The sequence below is a fragment of the Bufo gargarizans genome, chromosome 8 (genome assembly GCF_014858855.1).
Source record: "Bufo gargarizans isolate SCDJY-AF-19 chromosome 8, ASM1485885v1, whole genome shotgun sequence".
NCBI lineage: Eukaryota > Metazoa > Chordata > Amphibia > Anura > Bufonidae > Bufo > Bufo gargarizans.
This window is the reverse complement of record NC_058087.1, coordinates 135,418,111-135,439,369: the sequence shown is the minus strand read 5'-3', so window position 1 is coordinate 135,439,369 and position 21,259 is coordinate 135,418,111. Positions and strand designations below refer to the sequence as shown.

Below are 21,259 nucleotides of genomic sequence, written 5' to 3'. Positions count from 1 at the left end.
CTTTAGAAACCCCAAGGATTCAGCTGTTAAAGGGCTTCTCCGGGAATTTAGAAAAATGAAAATACTTTAAATATTACTTTATTATAAATATATTCTGAAATAGCTTTCATTATTCATAATGGTTGGTTTTGTCTGGGGAGCAATCATCAGGGGAAACAAAATGGCCGCTGTCCCATCAGTTCACACAAACCCTGTCCTGATCACATAGGAGGACAAGTTACTTCAGAGCACTGAGGTAAAGAGCTGCCTCGTCCTCCTCTCTGCTCTACTTGTCAGGGATTATGATCCTAAATACAGGTGATAAGAACTTTAGCTGAATCTCTGGGGAATTTAGTTAATGAGGAGACATGAAGTACAGAGAGGACGGACATGCTGGGGTAATAGAGACTGCATACAAGTGCTGCTGCTCATTAGCTACACCTCACCCTCCTCTTATGTCTCCTCATCTTCTCTACTCCCACAGAGATTCACCTGTATTCAGGATCATGATTCCTGACAAGCAGAGCAGAGGGGAGGATGAGGCAGCAATATGGCTCATTGTGGTGAAGTAACTTGTCCTGCTGTGTGATTAGGACAGGTTTTGTGTGTACTGATAGGACGGCGGCCATTTTATTTATCCTAATGATTGCTCCCTAGACAAAACAAGCCATTCTAAGTAATGAAAGGTATTTGTAAATATATTTATATAAAATAATGTTTAAGTATTTTCATAAATATTTTTTTCTCGTGCGTGGCATTGGGGGACACAGCACCATGGGTATATGCCCAGCTGCCACTAGGAGGCTGACACTAGAAACAAAAAAAAGTGTTGGCTCCACCCAGGTGGGCTATACCCCTCTGCTAGAGCCAGAATAACTCAGTCTAGTTCTAGTGTCCGTAGGAGGCAGACCTGACCTGCTAGCAGGTCACTCTGCTAATTTTATTTTTTATTTGTTTTATTTTTTCCTTTTTTCTTTCTCTACAGGTGGCAGGGGTGGCTCCATCGTGTTCCACCTTAGTTGCCCCCCTGCGGGCGCGTACCTAGGTACCCGGCAGCCACCCAGTCCCCACGTGACCTGCTTCCGCAGTGGATTCCGGCGGACCCACGGTTTCCGTGTTGAGTCCGCCGAGGGGGTGGTCATGCTGCGCCTGAAAACATCGGAGGGTGAGTAAGGCGCCCCCCCTACTCTTTTTCCCCCTTAGGAGTCTTCCTATCAGTCTCCTGTTGCCTGGCCCTTCCTTGGGCTTCTGTTCTTTTTATGGAGCCTGCGCCTTTAAGACCGCCGCTTCCGGCGTTCTCACATCCCTACCTCATGGCGCTGTGTCCCCCCCTCTTCTGCCGGTGCGGTCCGCGGTGCCGCGATCGCAGTCTCCCGCTTCCGGCAGCGTTCCTCTACTTCAGGCCCCGGCTTTGCTTCGGCCTAGGCCGCGACTGCGTGGGCGGGGCTTCGTCTTCGCCTCCGCCTCCCAGGCTTCCCGGGTTTTTTCCCCTGCGTCCCTCCCCTTGTGGGTGGCGGTCTGGGAGGTCCTTTTTTCTCGCCCAATCCAGCGCCAGCGCGGGCTGCTGGGGGGGCGTTTTCTTTTGAACGGCGTTTCTTAGCCCTGCTCCTGTCTCTGCTCGTCGCCATCCTGCTCTCCTGCGACCGGCTTCCTGGGACACAGCACCATTGGTAGTGGTAGGCAGCCTCTGGCTGACTCTTTTTCCTTACAGGCTCCATCCTCCGCCCTCATGTCTTCCTCTGGTCAGGCCCCCACTCCCTCCGCCGCCATTTCCACTCATTACGCCTGCTCTGTGTGTAATAGGAAGTTCCCATGCGGCCAACCTACTTCCCTCTGCGTGCAGTGCCTCAACCCCAGGCCCGCCCAGTCCGCTCCTGCGGCCTCCACTTTGTCGGTTCTCCCGGAATGGGCTGCTACCCTGTCCCAGGCCATAGGTAGCCTTGCTAGCCTCTCCCAATCCCTGGCACAGTCCCTGGACAGTCTCCCTGCCCAGATTGCGGCCGCCTCTGGTAGGGCTCCTACCGCTGGTGATGCGCCTGGCGTCAGTTCTCGTCCTGGCTCCGGCACTCGGTGCCGCAAGCGACCACGTACGGTCTCGGCCGGGTCCCACTCCTCCTCCGCTACCCCGGATCGCTCCCCGGTTAGGTCTGAGTCGGGCGAGATTTCTTCTTCAGCCGCTTCCGCCGCTCCTGGGGACTCCTCCGCTTCAGATTCTGAATCTGAGCGGTGCTCGGCGATGTCGGCAGCCGTACAGGATCTCATCAGGGCCGTTCGGGACGCGCTCCATGTACAGGACGTTCCTTCGTCCTCCTCCCTGGAGGCGGTGTCCTTCCGCCGTTCTAGGCGGTCCACGGTTTTTTTCCCGAATCACGAGGATCTGGACGCGCTCCTTGCCAAGGAGTGGCGCCACCCTGACCGGCGCCTTCATCTCACCAAGGCCTCTGATGTCCCTTACCCCTTCTCAGAGGATTCGGTCAATCTCTGGACGATTCCCCCTCTGGTGGATCCTCAGGTCGCTCGCCTGGCGAAAGCTACTACGCTTCCCCTGGCTGATGCGGCTTCCTTGTCGGATCCCGCGGACAAACGGGTCGACTCCTTAGCCAAGTCCGTTTTCATCGCAGCGGGCGCCGCCATCCGCCCTGCGTTTGCCGCCTCCTGGGTGGCCAAGGCATGCGCTATCTGGGCAAAGCAACTTCTCCGTGCCTTACCTTCTGACTCTGACCAGGGGGACCTGGCAGTGCTTGCCTCCCAGATCTATCAGGCTTCCAAGTTTCTTTGTGACGCCTCTATGGAATCGGCTCGCCGCTCCGGGCGTGCGGCCGCCAATTCTGTGGCTATCCGCCGCACCATCTGGCTTCGTTCCTGGGCGGCGGACTCCGCCTCCAAGAAGGCTCTGATCTCTCTTCCCTTTCTTGGTGGAAAGCTTTTTGGGAAACGCTTGGAGGAGCTCATCTCTGAGGCCACCGGAGGTAAGAGTTCTCTTCTTCCTCAGAATCAGCCTCGCCGCCGTCGTTTCCCCGGGTCGTCCTCCCGGACGCAGTCCTTTCGGTCCTTTCGGGCCCCTCCCGCCCGATCTGATAAGAAGCCTTCCAGGCCTTCCTTTAAGTCCAGGCCCTCTTGGCATGCCAAGCCCAAGCCCGCTCGCCCCCAGTCCACTAAGCCTCCTTCCGCATGACTCAATCCCCGTCACGGTGGGGGGGCGCCTGCTCGCCTTTCGGGATGTTTGGCAGGCAAACGTAGAAGACGCTTGGGTTCTCGAGGTGGTCTCTTCGGGGTACAGAATCGAATTCACCGACCTTCCACCCGGTCGGTTCTTCTTGACGTCCCCCCCCGTGTCTCCCGCCCGGGCAGACGGTTTTTTTCAGGCCATTCGTTCCCTGCGTGCTCTGGGGGTCATTGTTCCGGTTCCAGAGTCAGAACGCTTTCGGGGTTTCTACTCGAACCTGTTCACTGTTCCCAAAAAGGACGGTTCGCTCCGTCCTATCCTGGATCTGAAGGCGCTCAATCACTTCGTCCGGGTCCGTCATTTCCGCATGGAGTCCCTCCGGTCTGTGATCGCCTCCTTGGAGTTGGGCGACTTCCTGTCTTCAATCGACATTCAGGATGCCTATCTCCACATTCCCATCGCCCTCTCCCACCAAAGGTTCCTTCGCTTCGCGGTGGGTTCTCTTCATTTCCAATTTGTAGCCCTGCCCTTCGGTCTGGCCTCCGCGCCGAGGGTTTTCACCAAGGTGTTAGCTCCCCTCGTGGCCCTTCTTCGTGCCAGGGGGGTCGCCTTGGTACCTTACCTGGACGACCTTCTGGTTCGGGCCCCGTCTCCGGAGGACAATCTGTCCAGCCTGAGCATCACCCTCTCGGCTCTTGCTCAGTTCGGGTGGCTTGTCAACCACTCCAAGTCCTCCCTTGTCCCACGCCAGAGGATGCTTTTTCTGGGCATGCTTTTCGACACTCGCCTCGGGCGGGTGTTTCTTCCCCCAGAGAAGGTCTCTTCTCTTCAGGCGGGGGTGCATCTTCTCCGCGGGCCGTCCTCTCTGACCATCAGGACGTGTATGCGCGTCCTGGGGAGGATGGTGGCCTCATTCGAAGCCATTCCCTATTCCCAATTTCACTCCCGGGACCTTCAGTTGTTCATCCTATCCAGGTGGGACAAGTCCCCGGAGGGTCTCGATCGCCTTGTCCGTCTCCCCCCTCAGATTCGCCTGGGTCTGTCCTGGTGGTTGCTTCCCCGGACGGTGTCCCTGGGCCGGTCCTTCCTCCCTCCCAGTTGGCGGGTGATCACGACCGATGCCAGTCTCTCGGGATGGGGAGCGGTGTTCGAGTCCCTCACGGTTCAGGGTCTGTGGTCTGTTCAGGAGTCCTCCCTGCAGATCAACGTTCTCGAACTCAGGGCAATTTTCTTAGCGCTGTCGCACTGGACCTCTCGTCTGCGCGGCCTCCCAATCCGGATTCAGACGGACAATTCCACCGCCGTGGCTTATCTGAATCATCAGGGGGGCACCAGGAGCGTGATGGCCCTGCTAGAGGCCTCTCAGATCCTGCGTTGGGCGGAGGAACACGTTCCCGTTCTCTCCGCCGTCCACATTCCCGGGGTCGACAATTGGGCGGCAGACTTTCTCAGTCGTCAGCTCGTCGACCCGGGCGAATGGTCTCTCCACCCGGAGGTATTTCTTCAACTGTGTCTCCGATGGGGAACTCCGGACGTGGATCTTTTTGCGTCTCGCCTAAATCACAGGCTTCCACGCTATGCCGCGCGGTCCAGGGATCCGCAAGCTCTAGCGGTCGATGCCCTAGTTCTGCCTTGGTCCCAGTTCGACCTTCTATATCTCTTTCCGCCCATCCCTCTTCTGCCTCGAGTGCTCAAGCGTCTCAAGGCAGCCCGGGTGCCGGCGATTCTGGTGGCTCCGGACTGGCCCCGCAGGGCGTGGTACGCAGATCTTGTGTTTCTGCTCGCCGACGTCCCGTGGCGTCTCCCTCTGCGCCGCGATCTCCTTTCGCAGGGCCCTCTGTTCCACCCGAATTTACCGCAGCTTCGTTTAACGGCGTGGCTGTTGAGACCGCGGTCCTGAAGGCCCGTGGTCTCTCGGACTCTGTCATTCAGACGATGCTGAGCGCTCGGAAGCCTCAGTCGGCCCGTATTTACTACCGGACCTGGAGGGCGTACTTTGCTTGGTGCGAGTCCGGACGTTTTCGTCCCCTCCTTTTTTCGGTCCCTAATATTCTGGCCTTCCTTCAGGCTGGTTTTGAAAAGGGGCTTCGCCTGGCTTCTCTCAGGGGGCAGATTTCTGCCCTTTCGGTCCTTTTTCAGCGCCCTGTGGCCGCGCGGGCTCAGGTTAGGACTTTTCTACAGGGTGTCGCTCGCCGAGCCCCTCCCTTTCGCCTTCCGGTGGAGCCGTGGGACCTGAATCTTGTCCTCGATGCTCTTCAGTCTTCTCCGTTTGAGCCCTTGGCAGACATCTCTCTGTCGTTTGTATCGTTTAAGGTTGCCTTCCTTGTGGCGATCACCTCTATCCGCCGGGTCTCCGAACTGGCGGCGCTTTCCTGCCGGTCGCCTTTCCTGGTGTTCCATCAGGACAAAGTGGTTTTGCGCCCCGTTCCTTCTTTTCTCCCTAAGGTTGTCTCCTCGTTTCATATCAATGAGGAGATTGTCCTTCCTTCCTTCTGCCCTAATCCTTCTCGCCCTCGGGAGAAGTCTCTCCATTGCCTGGATGTTGTTCGGGCTCTCCGCTGGTACCTTCGCCTCACGGAACCCTTCCGTCGTTCGGACTCTCTTTTCCTGGTTCCGGCGGGTCCTCGTAAGGGTTTGCCTGCCTCCAAGGCCACCATCTCTCGCTGGGTTCGGTCGGCTGTCAAGGAGGCGTACGCCGCAAAGGGCCGTGCTCCCCCTTCCAGGTTGACCGCTCATTCGACTAGGGCAGTTGGGGCTTCCTGGGCGGTGCGTCATCAGGCTTCGGCTGCCCAGCTTTGCCGGGCCGCCACCTGGTCGTCAGTTCACACTTTTTCTAAATTCTACCATATTCATTCCCTGGCTTCTGCTGACGCCAGCCTGGGGCGTAAGGTTCTGCAGGCAGCGGTGCTTTAGGTTGCTGTCTTGGCGTTCTTCTTCCCTCCCTCAGGGACTGCTTTGGGACGTCCCATGGTGCTGTGTCCCCCAATGCCACGCACGAGAAAAATGGATTTTTTGTACTCACCGTAAAATCCTTTTCTCGTAGTAGGCATTGGGGGACACAGATCCCACCCTTTCCTTTGGAGCATTTATTCTTGTTTGTGGCTCCGGCATTTGCTGTGGTTGTTGGGTCCTCCAGTTCAAGACTTGTCGGCGTTCAGTCTCATTTTAGTTCAGGTGTGGCGTTCCTACTGCTTTTGTACTGACTGAGTTATTCTGGCTCTAGCAGAGGGGTATAGCCCACCTGGGTGGAGCCAACACTTTTTTTTTGTTTCTAGTGTCAGCCTCCTAGTGGCAGCTGGGCATATACCCATGGTGCTGTGTCCCCCAATGCCTACTACGAGAAAAGGATTTTACGGTGAGTACAAAAAATCCATTTTTTTATTCCTGGAGAATCCCTTTAATTCCAAAGGGAAGGTGTAGCCCACCATTCAGTACTCAAATGAATGGCCGACCATGCAAGATGTAGTGGATCTGCCAGAGCAAAAGCTGCTCTCTAGCCCTGGCTCTAAGGCTGGCCTACACATTCAGTAGGTGTCAGCAAACGCTATATCTCCTCTCCCAACTCCCCCATACATGCGTGTATCCATTTTCATTAGGGAGAGAAGGGAAAGCTGCTGGCAGGAGAGGCCTTTCTCGTGGCCGCTGTCCAGATACATATAATAAATGTGGCCAAGGAAAGAAAAAGGCGCTCATAGGGTAAATAAGTTAGCAGACGAGTCTCCAAAGTAACAGGAAGAGTGGTACTGCTCACCTGTTGTTGTTGCACCTATTATTCGGTGCAACTAAAATGGAGGTGATTATGTCTCACTGGTTGATGCTGCCGATTCCGTCCACGTTCCCCTTTGGCGGGGGCCAAGCCACCGTCTGGGTCAATGAATAGGGTATATTTCCACTGGACCGGGGGTCGAGTGGAGGGGTGGACCGTAGGCGCAAAAACGCAACCAGAGTTTTTTTAACAAACCAATATTTTTTTTTTATTGTTATCGTGACAACGCGTTTCGGGGTTCTGCGGACCCCTTTTTCAAGTTGGTGGATGATACCGCTGGTGGAGAGAGCGCTGTTCCCAGCTCCTGGCACGTGTGGGCTGGAACCCTTGTCCTATTCACCCTGATAAAGCTCTATTAGGGTGAATAGGACTTTACACTCTCCCTGCTGCCCTGTGCTTTGTGCACACAGCAGCACGGAGCTTACCATGGCAGCCAGGGCTTCAGTAGCATCCTGGCTGCCATGGTAACCGATCGGAGTCCCGGGATTACACTGCTGGGGCTCAGATTGGAACTGCCACTGAACCACCAATGAAGAGGGGGAGGGGACCCTGTGGCCACTGCCACCATTGACTTTAATACTGAGGGGTTTTGGGGGGTGCACTGCACCACTAATGTTTATTATACTGGGGTGTTGGGGGGGGGGGGGGGGGGCGCACTGCACCACCAATGAAGATAACTGACCTGTTAATACAAATACAGGAGGTGGAATCAAATAGCTGGCACCCGACCTCTGTGACAGGGAGCTGTGATCCCCTACACCTAAGGGGTTAACTGCTGCTGATCGCAGCTCCCTGTCATAGAGGCCTCCTGTATTTGTATTAACAGGTCAGTTATCTTCATTGGTGGCGCAGTGGCCACAGCCCCTACTCCTCCTGTCTCTCCTCTTACTGGCGGCGGCGGCAGCAGCACAGGGGGAGGGAGAGACTCCTTCTCCACTGCGCTGCTGAGAAGAACATCGGCGGCGGGGCAGAGAACTATCATCTCCTGTGCCCCGCCGCTGTATTCAACTGCAGAGCTGTGGCGGCGGGTCTAGTCGCAAATGGCGACAAGACTAAAAAGTCTTGTTGCCATTTGTAAATTCTAAGTCGCATTGGTGACCATTTTGGTCGCCATCTGGAGCGCTGTACAGAGAGGACACCTGCCAGACAATTACTGGTGTTTTGGAGTAAAGCAGGGGTGATGTCAGGGGACAAAGTGTATAGTTGGGTGTCGTCAGCATAGAGATGGTATCGAAAGCCAAATCTATTGATAGTCTGTCCGATGGGGGCTGTATAGAGGGAGAAGAGTAGAGGACCTAGTACTGAGCCCTGAGAAACTCCAACATCAAGAGGAAGAGGAGAAGAAAAAGAGCCAGCAAATGATACACTAAAGGAGCGGCCAGACAGATAGGAAGAGAACCAAGGGAGAGCAGTGTCCTTAAGGCCAATGGAGTGGAACATGGTGGGGAGGAGTTTATGGTCTACGGTATCAAACACTGCAGAGAGATCCAGCAGAATCAGTAGAGAATAGTCACCATTTCTTTTTGCTGTTAGGAGATCGTTAGACACTTTAGTAAGGGCGGTTTCTGTAGAGTAAAGAGGGCGGAAGGCAGATTGTAAGGGGTCAAGAAGAGAGTTTGCAGAGAGACAGCTTATTATGCCAGAGTAGACAAGACGTTCAAGGAGTTTAGAGATGAAGGGAAGGTTAGAAACAGGTCTGTAGTTAGCAGCACAGGTCGGGTCAAAAGATGGTTTCTTTAGTAGTGGGGTGATAATAGAGTGTTTGAAAGAGGAGGGAAAGATACCAGAAGAGAGAGGTTAAAAATTGTAGTTAGGTGAGTGATTACAGCCGGGGAGAGGGACTGGAGGAGGTGTGATGGAATAGGATCACTGCTACAGGTCGTGGGTCGAGAAGAAGAGAGAAGCCTGGAGACTTCCTCCTCTGTTATAGGGTCAAAAAAGGAGAGAGAGCATGTGGAGAAATTGGAGGGAGGAGGATTGAAATTATTTGGGGACTGGGAGATTATTTCCTGCCAGATACTGCCAATCTTGTCTCTGAAGTAAGTGGCCATGCCATCAGCGCAGAGGTCAGTGACAGGTTCTGGAACTTTAGAGCTTAGAAGGGAATGAAAAGTCTCAAAAAGTCATTTTGGGTTATTTGAGAGTGAGGAGATGAGAGAGGTGAAGTACTTTTGTTTGGCAATGCTGAGAGCCGAATTATATGTTTTGAGCATAAATTTATAATGGAGGAAGTCTGCTGATATTCGCGATTTTCTCCATAAGCGTTCTGCACATCTGGAGCAGCGCTGGAGAAAACGTGTTTCAGGTGTGTGCCAGGGTTGCTGTGTTCTGTGTCGAGAGGGACGGATTGATATTGGAGCAACTTCATCTAGGGTGGTTTTGAGGGTCTGGTTGTAATGATTGGCAGCCAAGTCTGGACAGGGGAGGGAAGTGATTGGGGTAAGAGCTAGTTGTAGGGTGTTAATGAGTGTATACGTGCTAATCACACTAAAGGGGTTGTCTGACTTTAGAGAAGTCAGAAACCGCCATTCTTGTCCATGGACTGTGGCTAGTATTGCAGCTCAGACCCTTTTAAGTGGAGGAGACTGAGCTGCAATACCAGAAACCACCAGAGAATTACGGTAATTGCACTCCAATTATTGTAAAATAGTCGCAGAATTTTGTTTAGCCATTGTGCTTACAGCTCTTGAAATGTCAATAGCACATCATCTCTCACTTATTATATATTTTATATATAATATCACTTATGATATATTTTTTATATATTATTATATCTTTCTTTTCAGGCCACAGAAACTAAATTTAACGTCTGTGAATGAATCGGTTCTGATGGACAATATAGAAATATTCAAGAAAAATGGTTTTGATTTCATCTTTGATGAAGACGGTATGTGCCAGAAACGTTTCTTCTCTATGTCTCTTGGGTCATCTTACAGGGTTTCTTTGATGCCTCGGGGTCTACTCAGTGCATTATCATATTACTCTGCTGAACTATACCAGCCCGATAGATGCCAAAAGGACACTCTTTTTGCCTCCATGGGCTAATGAGTATATTGGACATATGCACCCGGAGTTTTCCCCTACGCACATGGTAAATGGATCTAATTCTCCTTCGATTTTTATTTACGTTTGTGCATTAGTATGTTAGCTAGGCATGTACTTAAAGGGGTTCTCTGAACTTTTACTATTGATGACCTATCCTCAGCTGTATTCGGGCTATGGTCTTTGCCATAGACCGCAGCGGTGAACAGGAAGAGAGAAAGGTGACGGCACGTATGCACTGCATGCCATCTCCTCATACAGTTGATCAGTGGGGGTGCCAAGTGTTGGACCCCCGCCGATCTGATATTGATGACCTGTCCTGAGGATAGCTGATCAATAGTAAAAGCCTGGACAATCCCTTTAACCCCTTCAGGACACAGCCATTTGCGGTTTGAAACGCTTTTACTTATCCAGGCCATTCTGAGATAGTTTTCTCGTCACATATTGTACTTCATGACAGTGGCAAAATTGAGTCAAAATATTTCATTTTTTATTTATTTTTTAAATACCAAATTTACCAGAAATGTGGAAAAATTTCTATCTATCTACTTTTATAATAGATAGTAATACCTCCAAAAATAGTTATTACTTTACATTCCCCATAAATCTACTTCGAGTTTGGATCATTTTGAAAATTACATTTTATTTTTTTGGGACGTTAGAAGGCTTAGAAGTTTAGCAGCAAATCTTACAATTTTTTTAAAAAATTCCAAAACCCAATTTTATTAGGACCAGTTCAGTTATAAAGTCACTATGTGGGGCTTACATATTAGAAACCACCCATAAATAACCCCATTTTAAAAACTACACCCTCAAGGTATTCAAAACTGATTTTACTAATTTTGTTAACCATTTAGTTGTTCCACAAGAATTAAAGGAAAATGGCAGATTTTCCATTTTTTCCAGTAACAAAGCAAGGGTTAACAGCCAAACAAAACTCAATTATTTATTGCCCTGATTCTGTAGTTTACAGAAACACCCCATATGTGGTTGTACACTGCTGTACGGGCACACGGCAGGGCGCAGAGCATATTGGCACTATTTTGGGGAGCATATGACTTTTTGATCGCTTGCTGTTACCCTTTTTGTAATGTAAGGTGACAAAAAATAGCTTTATTCACACCGTTTTTATTTTATATTTTTTACGGTGTTTACCTAAAGGGGTTAGGTCATGTGGTATTTTTATAGAGCATGTTGTTATGGACGTGGCGATACCTAATATGTCTACTTTTCTTTTTTTTTTTACTTTTTATATTTGTCCCACTGTAACAGCCGGGCCCGTGCTGCGGTTCGGGCAGGTGCAGCTCCTGCACCCGCCCGATCCCATCACATAGATGCACGTGGGAATGCGGTAAGACACCACATTCCCACATGTACGTGATAATGCGTGAAGAGGTTAATACTAATTAATGCCATTTAGAAGCCTCAGATATGTTGAAATCAAATGTCTATGCCAGCTTTCTGATGTCCTGTAGTGCTCCAAAATTTGCTACTTTTTACCGGTTTTCCCATCACCTTCGCCACTACGGTTGGAGCGGGTAATCAATACTTTTGTACCGGTATCGATTCGATACCAGGATTTGACATTTACTGATACTAGGCTGCGTATCAGAGAACATGGCGCACGCTGCTCTCAGCGTGCACCTTGTTCCCTCAGCAGAAGAGGGGAGAAGGAGTCTCTCCCTCCTGTCGGGTATATAAAGCAAATGCTTTATAAAAAATAAACGAATGGATCAAAAGAAAAATTATTCAAATGATATTGATCCGTGAGATGGACATAAACATCTCAAAAAGAGTTCAATCGAGAACCTGATTATTTTGTGTAATCAGCAAAACAGGGGACAAGCGTCTATGCAAAAATATAAATGGTTTATTATACAATAGTTTAAAATACAATAAAAAATTAATCAACGTAAATTTCAATAATATACAATGATATGCAGTACCCAGAATTCACCACTATATGGTGCCAACAAAACATTACTCAACCAACACAAAAATATTATGCAATCCGGCTTTAAAATTGTGAGAGATATAAAATCAATGGATTATGTGCAAAAACTCAATCAAGAAAATGACAGATACGAGCCCTTGCTCTGCCCAAAATGATGACCAATCTCAGATATGGGGTAGTATTGCAACAAAACTTATAAATTATTGGCTTGATATCAAACTAGGGAATATAAAGATTCCAAACAGAGAGTTTCTCCAATATTATCCCCTTTATTCAGTTATATGCATCGTAACTGAAATCAAGCGACAATATTGATGTAGCAACTAACGTTACACGTCCGCAAATGAGCTGGTATCTGGCTAAGTATCAAGCCAATTAATTTAGATCAATACTACATAAAACAAAAATATACATTACCCAAGGGTCAAGTGATGTGCAGAGTCTTGGGGCAGTCATCTCTCAAGAGTTTTTCTGATAATCCAAATCTTTCTCTAGAGATATCCCTTTCTTTCTTTGTTTTTTCTTTCCGTCTTTTTTCTCTCTTTTCTTTTTTTTTTTGGTATCTGGTTTCTTAACCCAAAACTTATCAGATGAACACACCTTCCTAGTTTGGAACTTTCAAATCATTGTTGGATGGGTGTGTGCATTGATAAGGAACGTGACATCATAATACTACCCAGAATGCACTTTTGCTACTGGTGTAGTGTTAACTGCTCATATCTAGGTGGCACTGTTGTATAAGCAATAAGCATCGTACCATTAAGGGTTAACTCATACATGCCTGATATTTTTAATACTACACACCTCTGACATCTGGAGGCCTTGTCTTAGAGCCAAGGGACAAACTTTGATACATGAATGTATACTTTGAGGAACATCTACACAATTCTCACACTGTGGAATTCATGTCCAGATAACAAATACAATGAAGCCTCTAAATCTGCAGGTGCCGTGTATCTTCTAACTGTCTAAATGTATAATATATTGTTACAATAACACTAGCTCTTTGAACGGCGCAGTAATCTTCCCATGGACTTACTTCGGCCTACATGAAAATCCATACATGTAGGAATATAAATCCATACATGTAGGAATATAAATCAACATTGCTCTTAAAGGCAATGAATATCCATTATAACTAAAATAAGTAGATATAACTGTTTACACTTATGAAAAAGCACAACACTCCCTCCCTCCCCCCTGTGCCGCTGCTGCCACCAATAAGAAGAGAGAGGGGCGGAGGAGGGGAGGGGCTGTGGCCACTGCACCACCAATGATGATAACTCGCCCATTAATACAAATCTAGGCGGCGGGTGCCGCACCTTAGGGGTTGACTGCTGCGGATCGAAGTGCCCTGTCATAGAGGTCGGGTGTCAGCTATGTGATTCTGCAGCCGGCACCCGCTTTCTGTATTTGTATTAAAAGGTTACTTATCTTCATTGGTGGCGCAGTGCTCTCCCCCAACCCCCCCCCCCCCCAGTATTACTATCATAGGTGGCAGTGGCCACAGGGTCCCTTCCTCTTCATTGGTGGCAGTGGCAGCTTCTGATCGGAGCCCCAGCAGTGTAATCCTGGGGCTCGATCGGTTACCATGGCAACCAGGACGCTACTGAAGCCATCCATGGCTGCCATGGTAATCTCCCTGCTGCTGTGAGCACAGGGCAGCAGGGACAGTGTGAAGTCCTATTCACCCTAATATATCTCTATTATGGTGAATAGGACAAGGGATGAAAAGATCCCAGGTTCTAGCCCCTGAGGGGGCTAATAGTTATTAAATAAAAAGTAACAAAAAAAGTTTAAAAAAAACAAACACCAAAATATTAAGTTTTACATATAAAATATCGAAACAATAAATAAATAAATAAATAAACATTACATATCGCCACGCCCCAAAAAGTGCGAACTATTAAAATAAAAAATAGGCAACAGAAAAAATAAAAATAAAAAACGCTCGAATCGCCATTTTTTTTTTGTCACCTTGTCCCCCCCAAAAAAAATTATCGGACTGTTCGATTGTGGGCCGGACGTTCCATAAAATGCGGAATGCACGCTGCTTTTTTGGAGTTTTTTTTTTTTCCCATGGTATCGAGTATCACATTACTTTTTTTATGGTATCGAAACCGAATCAAAATTTTGGCATCGAAACAACCCTATTCACCATTTTAACAAGGTGAAACAGGTTTATCAAATATCTTTATTTAGGGAGGGGAGGATCCACGTTTATAAATATAGCACCAGATTTCGGGTGCATCCATTTTACACCTAAAATCTATGCCAGATCCTTGCTGGCATAGGTTTAATTTTCTCCCGAGGATGTGCCAAAATTATTAAGAGGTTGTTCCAGGTGTTATTTTAAAGTCTATAGCACCTTATGAAATGCCCTACAGGCAAAGCATTTTTTCTTTTTTTTTTCCCATCACCATAGGAGCTGAGAAAGTATTAGAAAAACACTTGTTTAAAATGTGGCAATAAAAAAAAAACTGCAAACAAATGTGAAGAAAGCATTGTCATTATCCTAAGCATTGTCACTAATAGCATTTTTTTGTTTTTTATTAACAGCGCCCGTCATGGAAAGAGTGAAGTTAGTTTCTTTACCAACTAGCAAAAACTGGACCTTTGGCCAGCAGGACATCGAGGAATTAATCTTTATGCTTAGTGACTCTCCCGGAGTTATGTGCAGACCGTCTCGAGTAAGGCAGATGTTTGCCTCAAGAGCATGCAGAAAATCTGTAAGTGAAGCAGGCTGGGTATCCAGTTACTTTGCCGTGCAAACAGCAGGAGATGACATGCACGTTTCTTAAAGGGACTCTATCACCCGGATCTTGGACTGTTACGTGCAGTATTAGGCTAGGTCTAATGGTCGCACCAATGTCGCGCGACAATTTTTATAATTATAGTCTATGGTGTCGCACTGCGACGTGACAGTCGCAAAAAATCAATTCGAGGTGGATTTTTCTGCGACTGTAGCGTCGCAGTCGCAGCGTGTCGCATTGCAACACCATAGACTACCATTACAAAAATTGTCGTGCGACAAAATGTCGCGCGACAAATGTTGCAGTGTAGTTGTGCCCTATCTGTTGTGCAACAAATGTCGTCGTGTAGACCTAGCCGTAGGCTACTTTCCCACTTGCATTGTAAATTCTGGTATTCAGATCCAGCAGAGGATCTCAATACCGGAATTAAACAGATCCGTTTTGATTTTGCACATCAGGATGCATCCGCTCCGTTAGGATGCCGTTGTATGAAATCAAGACGGAAAAAAAAAAAAGAATCCGTAACTAAATATATTGAATGTCAGTGGATGACTGATCCGTTTTTTCAGGCTCTTAAAAAAATAAATTAAAAATAAATAAATCCGTCACTATTACTTTGTTTTCAGTGCCGGATCTGTGTTTTTTTTTCCCGTTTTTATGACCGGACACAAAACGGAATGCTGCCAGAACCAAAGACATCCTGATGCATCCTGAACAGATCTCTTTCTATTCAGAATGCATGAGGACTAAACGGAACCGTTTTTTTCCGGTATAGGCATCTTCTGACACAAGAGTGTAAAAGTAGCCTTACTTTTAGGGGAGTACAGATCTCTATTTTTTTATCTCCCTACTGCCCCCCCATTACCCCACTGTCAGCACTCAAAACTGCACTGAAATGCACTGTCAGGACTGCTGTGCTGTCTAACATAATGAAGAGGAGTCATGTGCGCATGCACAGCAGTCCTGACGATGTATTTCAGTGCAGTTTTGAGTGCTGGCAGTAGGAAAATAAAATTAGTGATTTGGACTCATGTATTACTACAAATAATAGTCGTAGATTGAGATGACAGATTCCCTTTAAAGCAGGCATGCTCAACCTGCGGCCCTCCAGCTGTTGTAAAACTACAACTCCCACAATGCCCTGCTGTAGGCTGATAGCTGTAGGCTGTTCGGGCATGCTGGGAGTTGTAGTTTTGCAACAGCTGGAGGGCCACAGGTTGAGCATGCCTGCTTTAAAGGGAGTTCATCCTCAGGAAATTCATCGTTAAGCCAGAACTAGCTCAGCTGAATCTAATGATACCTTTCACTTTGTGATCTGTTGCTTCATTCTGGAGAAAAAGTACTTTTCATCCATATGCAAATGAGCAGTTAAGTGCACTGAGGGCGGGCCTAAGCCGCTCTGGACATCCTTGCTCCTCCTACTTCCTCTGCCAGCCTCGTTTTCTCATTGATTGACAGAGCCAGGTGAGAGGATTATGCAGAAACCTGGTCCTGTCAATCAAGAAGGAGATGGAGGATCTGGGAGAGGAAGCGGGAAGAGCAATGGTGCACAGAGTGGCTTGTTCCCGCCCTCGGTGCACTTTACTGCTCATTTGCATATGGATTAAAAGTATTCTGCGTTAGAGCTGACGACCAGTCACTTTGTTGCTAAGATTTCGTGGTCTCTTTTTACTGCCAGGTGATGATTGGAACAGCCTTAAACAGTCATGAAATGAGGAAACTGGTGGCACACATGGGGGAAATCGAGCAGCCGTGGAACTGTCCCCATGGGAGGCCGACCATGAGGCACCTCGCCAGCCTGGATATGATTGACTTCTGAGTGGTGTGGGCACAATAGGAAATAATTCTGTTAGTGGCTTTTATGGTTTTACATTACCGCAGCAGCCACACCATTAGTTTTATCCCACGACAGCATTTTACGAGGTTCAAGGTTTTATTTTGTATCTAGTAATAAATCTTTTCTTTTTATACACATCTGTCTATGTTTTCATCTGTTACGTGTCTTTCATGTGTTTTGTGTATTGGCTTTGCATCTCTGGTGTATAGTGGAAGATGTATTTGTGCCTGCCGCCATCGCGTGGGTCCGAGCTTGGTGTCAGGGGACCGAAGGGGAAATGTCGGCAGCTGCCCAAGTTGTAACAGTGAAGGATTTGATTGCGTCAGTGGAGCAGGAGGGTGCAAGAGCGACAAATGCTGTGCCTCCCCTGTATTACATACAGATTTCTGCTTATACCCAGCTGCCATTAGGTCACTGCCACCTGTAATCGTCACATGGGGAAGAGCAGAGGAGGCACAAATCTTGTCTTCCCTGCTCCACTGTTTCATATTGTGACTGGCTTCTTAAAGGGGTTGGCCCTTCTGGGACATTGATGGCTTACCCCTAGGCTATGGCATTAATGTCAGATAGGTATGTGTCCCACCTCTGGGATCTGCTTCTATCCAGAGAAAGCGGCTCCTGAAGTGAAGGTAAGCACAGCGGGCATGCTCTCCATTCATCGCCATGGGTTTTCCAAAACCTTGGAAGTCTCATACCGGTGAATACAGGAGGCACGTGTAAGCACGGCCACCTCTCCATTCACCACTCATGACCAAGCCAGAGCTCTGCTAGTTTCGGAACTCCCATAGCAGTGAAGGGAGGCTGGCTTCTCTTCTCACTTTAGGGGTCCTGTTGTGGAGATAGGAAGATGTCCCTGATATGGGACCCACACCTATCTGACATTAATGGCCTACCCTAGCGATAAGCCATCAGTGTCCCAGATGTAATGCATTTGGCACATTTTCTAGCTGTCCACCTGAGCTGGAGTAGATTTGGACTACGGTTTACAGCTGTTTTTAACGCAAAGGGTTTGTCCCACTAATACAGTACTGCATGCTGGGGTATAAATGTCTGATCAGCGGGGGTCTGACCACTGGAGCCTCCGCCGATCACGAGAATGGGGGCCCATGCACCCCCCATTTGAATAATGCCGCAGACACCATTCCTGAGCAAAGATAGATAACGGAGCGCTTGTACTCATCTATGGCAGCCCCAGAGAGCAGAATAAAGCGACGGCCGGCATGTATGACTGCCACTCAATTCAAATGGGGGAGACTGGGCCACCGTTCTCGTGATCGGTGGGGGCCCCAGTGATCGAAGCTCTGCTTATTTTTGAAATTGTAGGCAAAAAATGATAACGCAAATACATATGTGCACCATAATTTGCTACATTTTGTGGCTTAAAGAGGACCTTTCATGGGTCCAGACTTTATAAGATAAGTACCACGTTAGGTAGGGCATAAAGCAGGGATCCTATAGTGCTTACTGGGCGCCGCTCCGTTTGCCCGCTGTGCCCTCCAGTATTTTCCCTACTCAGTATGCTAATTACTAGCATCGGAACAGGGAGGAGGAGACGCCAGGGTTTTTTAATGGGCGTCTCCTTCTCGGTCCAATCGCAGCGCAGAGCGTCACAGCCAGGGAGAAAAAACCTCCCTGGCTGTGACGCTCTCCTCTGCGATTGGACAGTGCTGCAGCCAGGGAGAAGGAGATGCCCACAGAGACAGACTCAGTCTCCTCCTCATTGTTCCGATACTCCTCATTGTAATACAAGGCGCCAAAATCAATGGCGGGCCACAGCGGACAAACTGTTGAAGAAAAAAAAACAACCATGACATCAGTGGGGGCCGCCCTATAAGGTAACTAATTAGACTTTTGCAAAACTGATGAAAGGTCCTCTTTAAAACCAGTGATAAATCTGCCTCTGTGCGTTTTTGTTTTTTTAAACATATTTTTATATGTAAAACATTTTTTTTTTTAACTTTTTTTTTTGCAGTATTTTTTCCTTTTTTTTTTTTTTTTTTTTTGTGGCACCAAAAGCAGAGGACAGATATTTTCTGCAAGCCAATAGGGAATTCTGAAGCAATACTGAATATTTGTGTTTTTCCACAGACTTCTCTATGCTGTAAGCTATTGAAGGGGTTGTTCCAGCAAGGGAAATGTATAGCTGGTTGAGTCTGCAGGTGTTTTAGGAGCTAGACCCATGGTGAGGGGGTTGTTGATGCTAAACTGGATTAAGGCTAGGTCTTCACAACGACATTTGTCGCACCAATGTTGCACGACAACTTTTATAATGATAGTCTATGGTGTCGCGCTGTGACGCGACAGTCGCAAAAAAAATCAATTCGAGATAGATTTTTCTGCGACTGTCACGTTGCAGTCGCAGTGCGACACCATAGACTACCATTATAAAAATTGTCGCGCGACATTGGTACGACGAAATGTTGCAGTGTAGTTGTGCCCTATCTGTTGCGCGACACATGTCGTCGTGTAGACCTAGCCTAAGAGAGGGGGAGGCTCTGCACAGTAGGATACAGTCCTGATCAAAGGTTTAAGACCACTCGAAAAATGGCAGAAAATCATATCTAGCATGGCTGGATCTTAACAAGGTTCCAAGTAGAGCTTCAACATGCAACAAGAAGAAATGGGAGTGAGACGGAACATTTTTTGAGCATTCAATTTAATGAAAACAACGAATAAACTGAAACAGGCTGTTTTTCAGCTAATCAAAAGTTTAGGACCACACTTCCAAAAATAAACTAAACCCCCCCAAAACAGAAATCCAACTTCCAAACATGAACTCAGTAATGAGTAGCTCCGCCGTTATTGTTTATCACTTCAAAAATTTGTTTCGGCATGCTTGATGCAAGCGCTTCCATGAGGTGAGTGGGAACATTTCTCCAAGTGGTGAAGACGGCCGCACGAAGGCCATCTACTGTCTGGAACTGTTGTCCATTTTTGTAAACTTCCCTTGCCATCCATCCCCAAAGGTTCTCAAGTGGATTTAGATCAGGGGAACACGCAGGATGGGCCAAAAGAGTGATGTTATTCTCCTGGAAGAAGTCCCTTGTCCTGCGGGCATTGTGTACTGTAGCGTTGTCCTGTTGAAAAACCCAGTCGTTACCACACAGACGAGGGCCCTCAGTCATGAGGAATGCTCTTTACAACATCTGGACATAGCCTGAGGCCGTTTGACGCCCCTGCACTTCCTGAAGCTCCATTGTTCTACTGAAGGAAAAAGCACCTCAGACCATTATGGCGCCCCCTCCACTGTGGCGCGTAGAAAACATCTCAGGTGGGATCTGCTTGTCATGCCAGTAATGTTGGAAACCATCAAGGTTACATTTTTTCTCATCAGAGAATAAAACCTTCTTCCACCTTTGAATGTCCCATGTTTGGTGCTCTCTTGCAAAGTCCAAACGAGCAGTTCTGTGGCGTTCAAGGAGACGAGGTCTTTGAAGAAGTTTTTTGTTTTTGAAGCCCTTCAGTCTCAGATGCCGTCTGATGGTTATGGGGCTGCAGTCAGCACCAGTAAGGGCCTTAATTTGGGTCGAGTATCGTCCAGTATCTTGACGGACAGCCAATTGGATCCTCCGGCTCAGTGCTGATGAAATTTATTTGGGTCTTCCACTTGAAATTTATTTGGGTTCCATAACCCTCAGGATCATTTAAAGGGAACCTGTCACCGGGATTTTGTCTATAGAGCTGAGGACATGGTTTGCTAGATGGCCGCTAGCACATCTGCAATACCCAGTCCCCATAGCTCTGTGTGCTTTTATTGTGTAAAAAAAACGATTTAATACATATGCAAATTAACCTGAGATGAGTCCTGTCCCTGACTCATCTCACGTACAGGACTCATCTCAGGTTAATTTGCATATGTATCAAATCGTTTTTTTTACACAACAAAAGCACACAGAGCTATGGGGACTGGGTATTGCGGATGTGCTAGCGGCCATCTAGCAGCCCATGTCCTCAGCTCTATACACAAAATCCCGGTGACAGGTTCCCTTTAAGAAATTCCAAATGACTGTCTTACTGTGTCCCACCTCAGCAGCGATGGCGCGCTGTGAGAGACCCTGCTTATGCAGTTCAACAACCCGACCACGTCCAAAAAGGGAGAGTTTTTTTGCCTTTGCCATCACAACGTGTGACTACCTGACAGAAAATGACAATGAATCCACATCTTTGCACAGATTTGACCTTTTAAAGGCAATGTGGTCCTAAACTTTGGATCAGCTGAAAAACAGCCTTTTTCACTTTAATCGTTATTTTCAATTAATTGAATGCTCAAAAAATGTTTTGTCTCACTCTTATTTCTTCTTGTTGCATGTTGAAGCTCTACTTGGAACCTTGTTAGGATCCAACAATGTAAAATAAGATTTTTTGCCATCTTTCAAGTGGTCTTAAAGGGACACTGACAGGGCCAATAAGCATATTGACGTATATATATGGCAGTACAGGTCTTATAATGGGTATTACAATCATCTAAGTATCCCCCCTGTCCACATTATACATACAGTAAACTTAAGTTTTATAACCTGCTCCAACGGTCTTCAATCTGCCCAAGGGGCGGCATTTCACCTCTCTTGCGCCCAGCCAGCCTCCCCCAACTGCCGCTTTGAAGCGCCGCCCAGCTCATGAATATTCAGTTTGCTGGGCGGCTTCTGCGGTCCCCGCTCTGAAGCGCTGCGCTTAACAGTGCCCGGCACATGCGCCGAATCTTGTGAAGTCCGGTACAGTAAGCGCCGCCCAGCTCATCAATATTCACTTTGCTGGGCGGCGC

General features: G+C 47.9%; 1 protein-coding gene across 1 annotated transcript in view; it reads left to right on the top strand.

Annotated features, from left to right (window-relative positions):
- LOC122944829 (mismatch repair endonuclease PMS2-like) overlaps nt 1–16,621 on the top strand; it is a 47,186-nt gene extending 30,565 nt beyond the window's left edge. Inside the window, exons 13-15 of the mRNA XM_044303500.1 lie at nt 9,698–9,798; nt 14,467–14,636; nt 16,339–16,621. Coding sequence (XP_044159435.1) covers nt 9,698–9,798; nt 14,467–14,636; nt 16,339–16,479 — 412 coding nt within the window. The 3' untranslated portion in view covers nt 16,480–16,621. The remainder of the gene's footprint in view (nt 1–9,697; nt 9,799–14,466; nt 14,637–16,338) is intronic.
- The last annotated feature ends 4,638 nt before the right edge of the window (nt 16,622–21,259 follow it).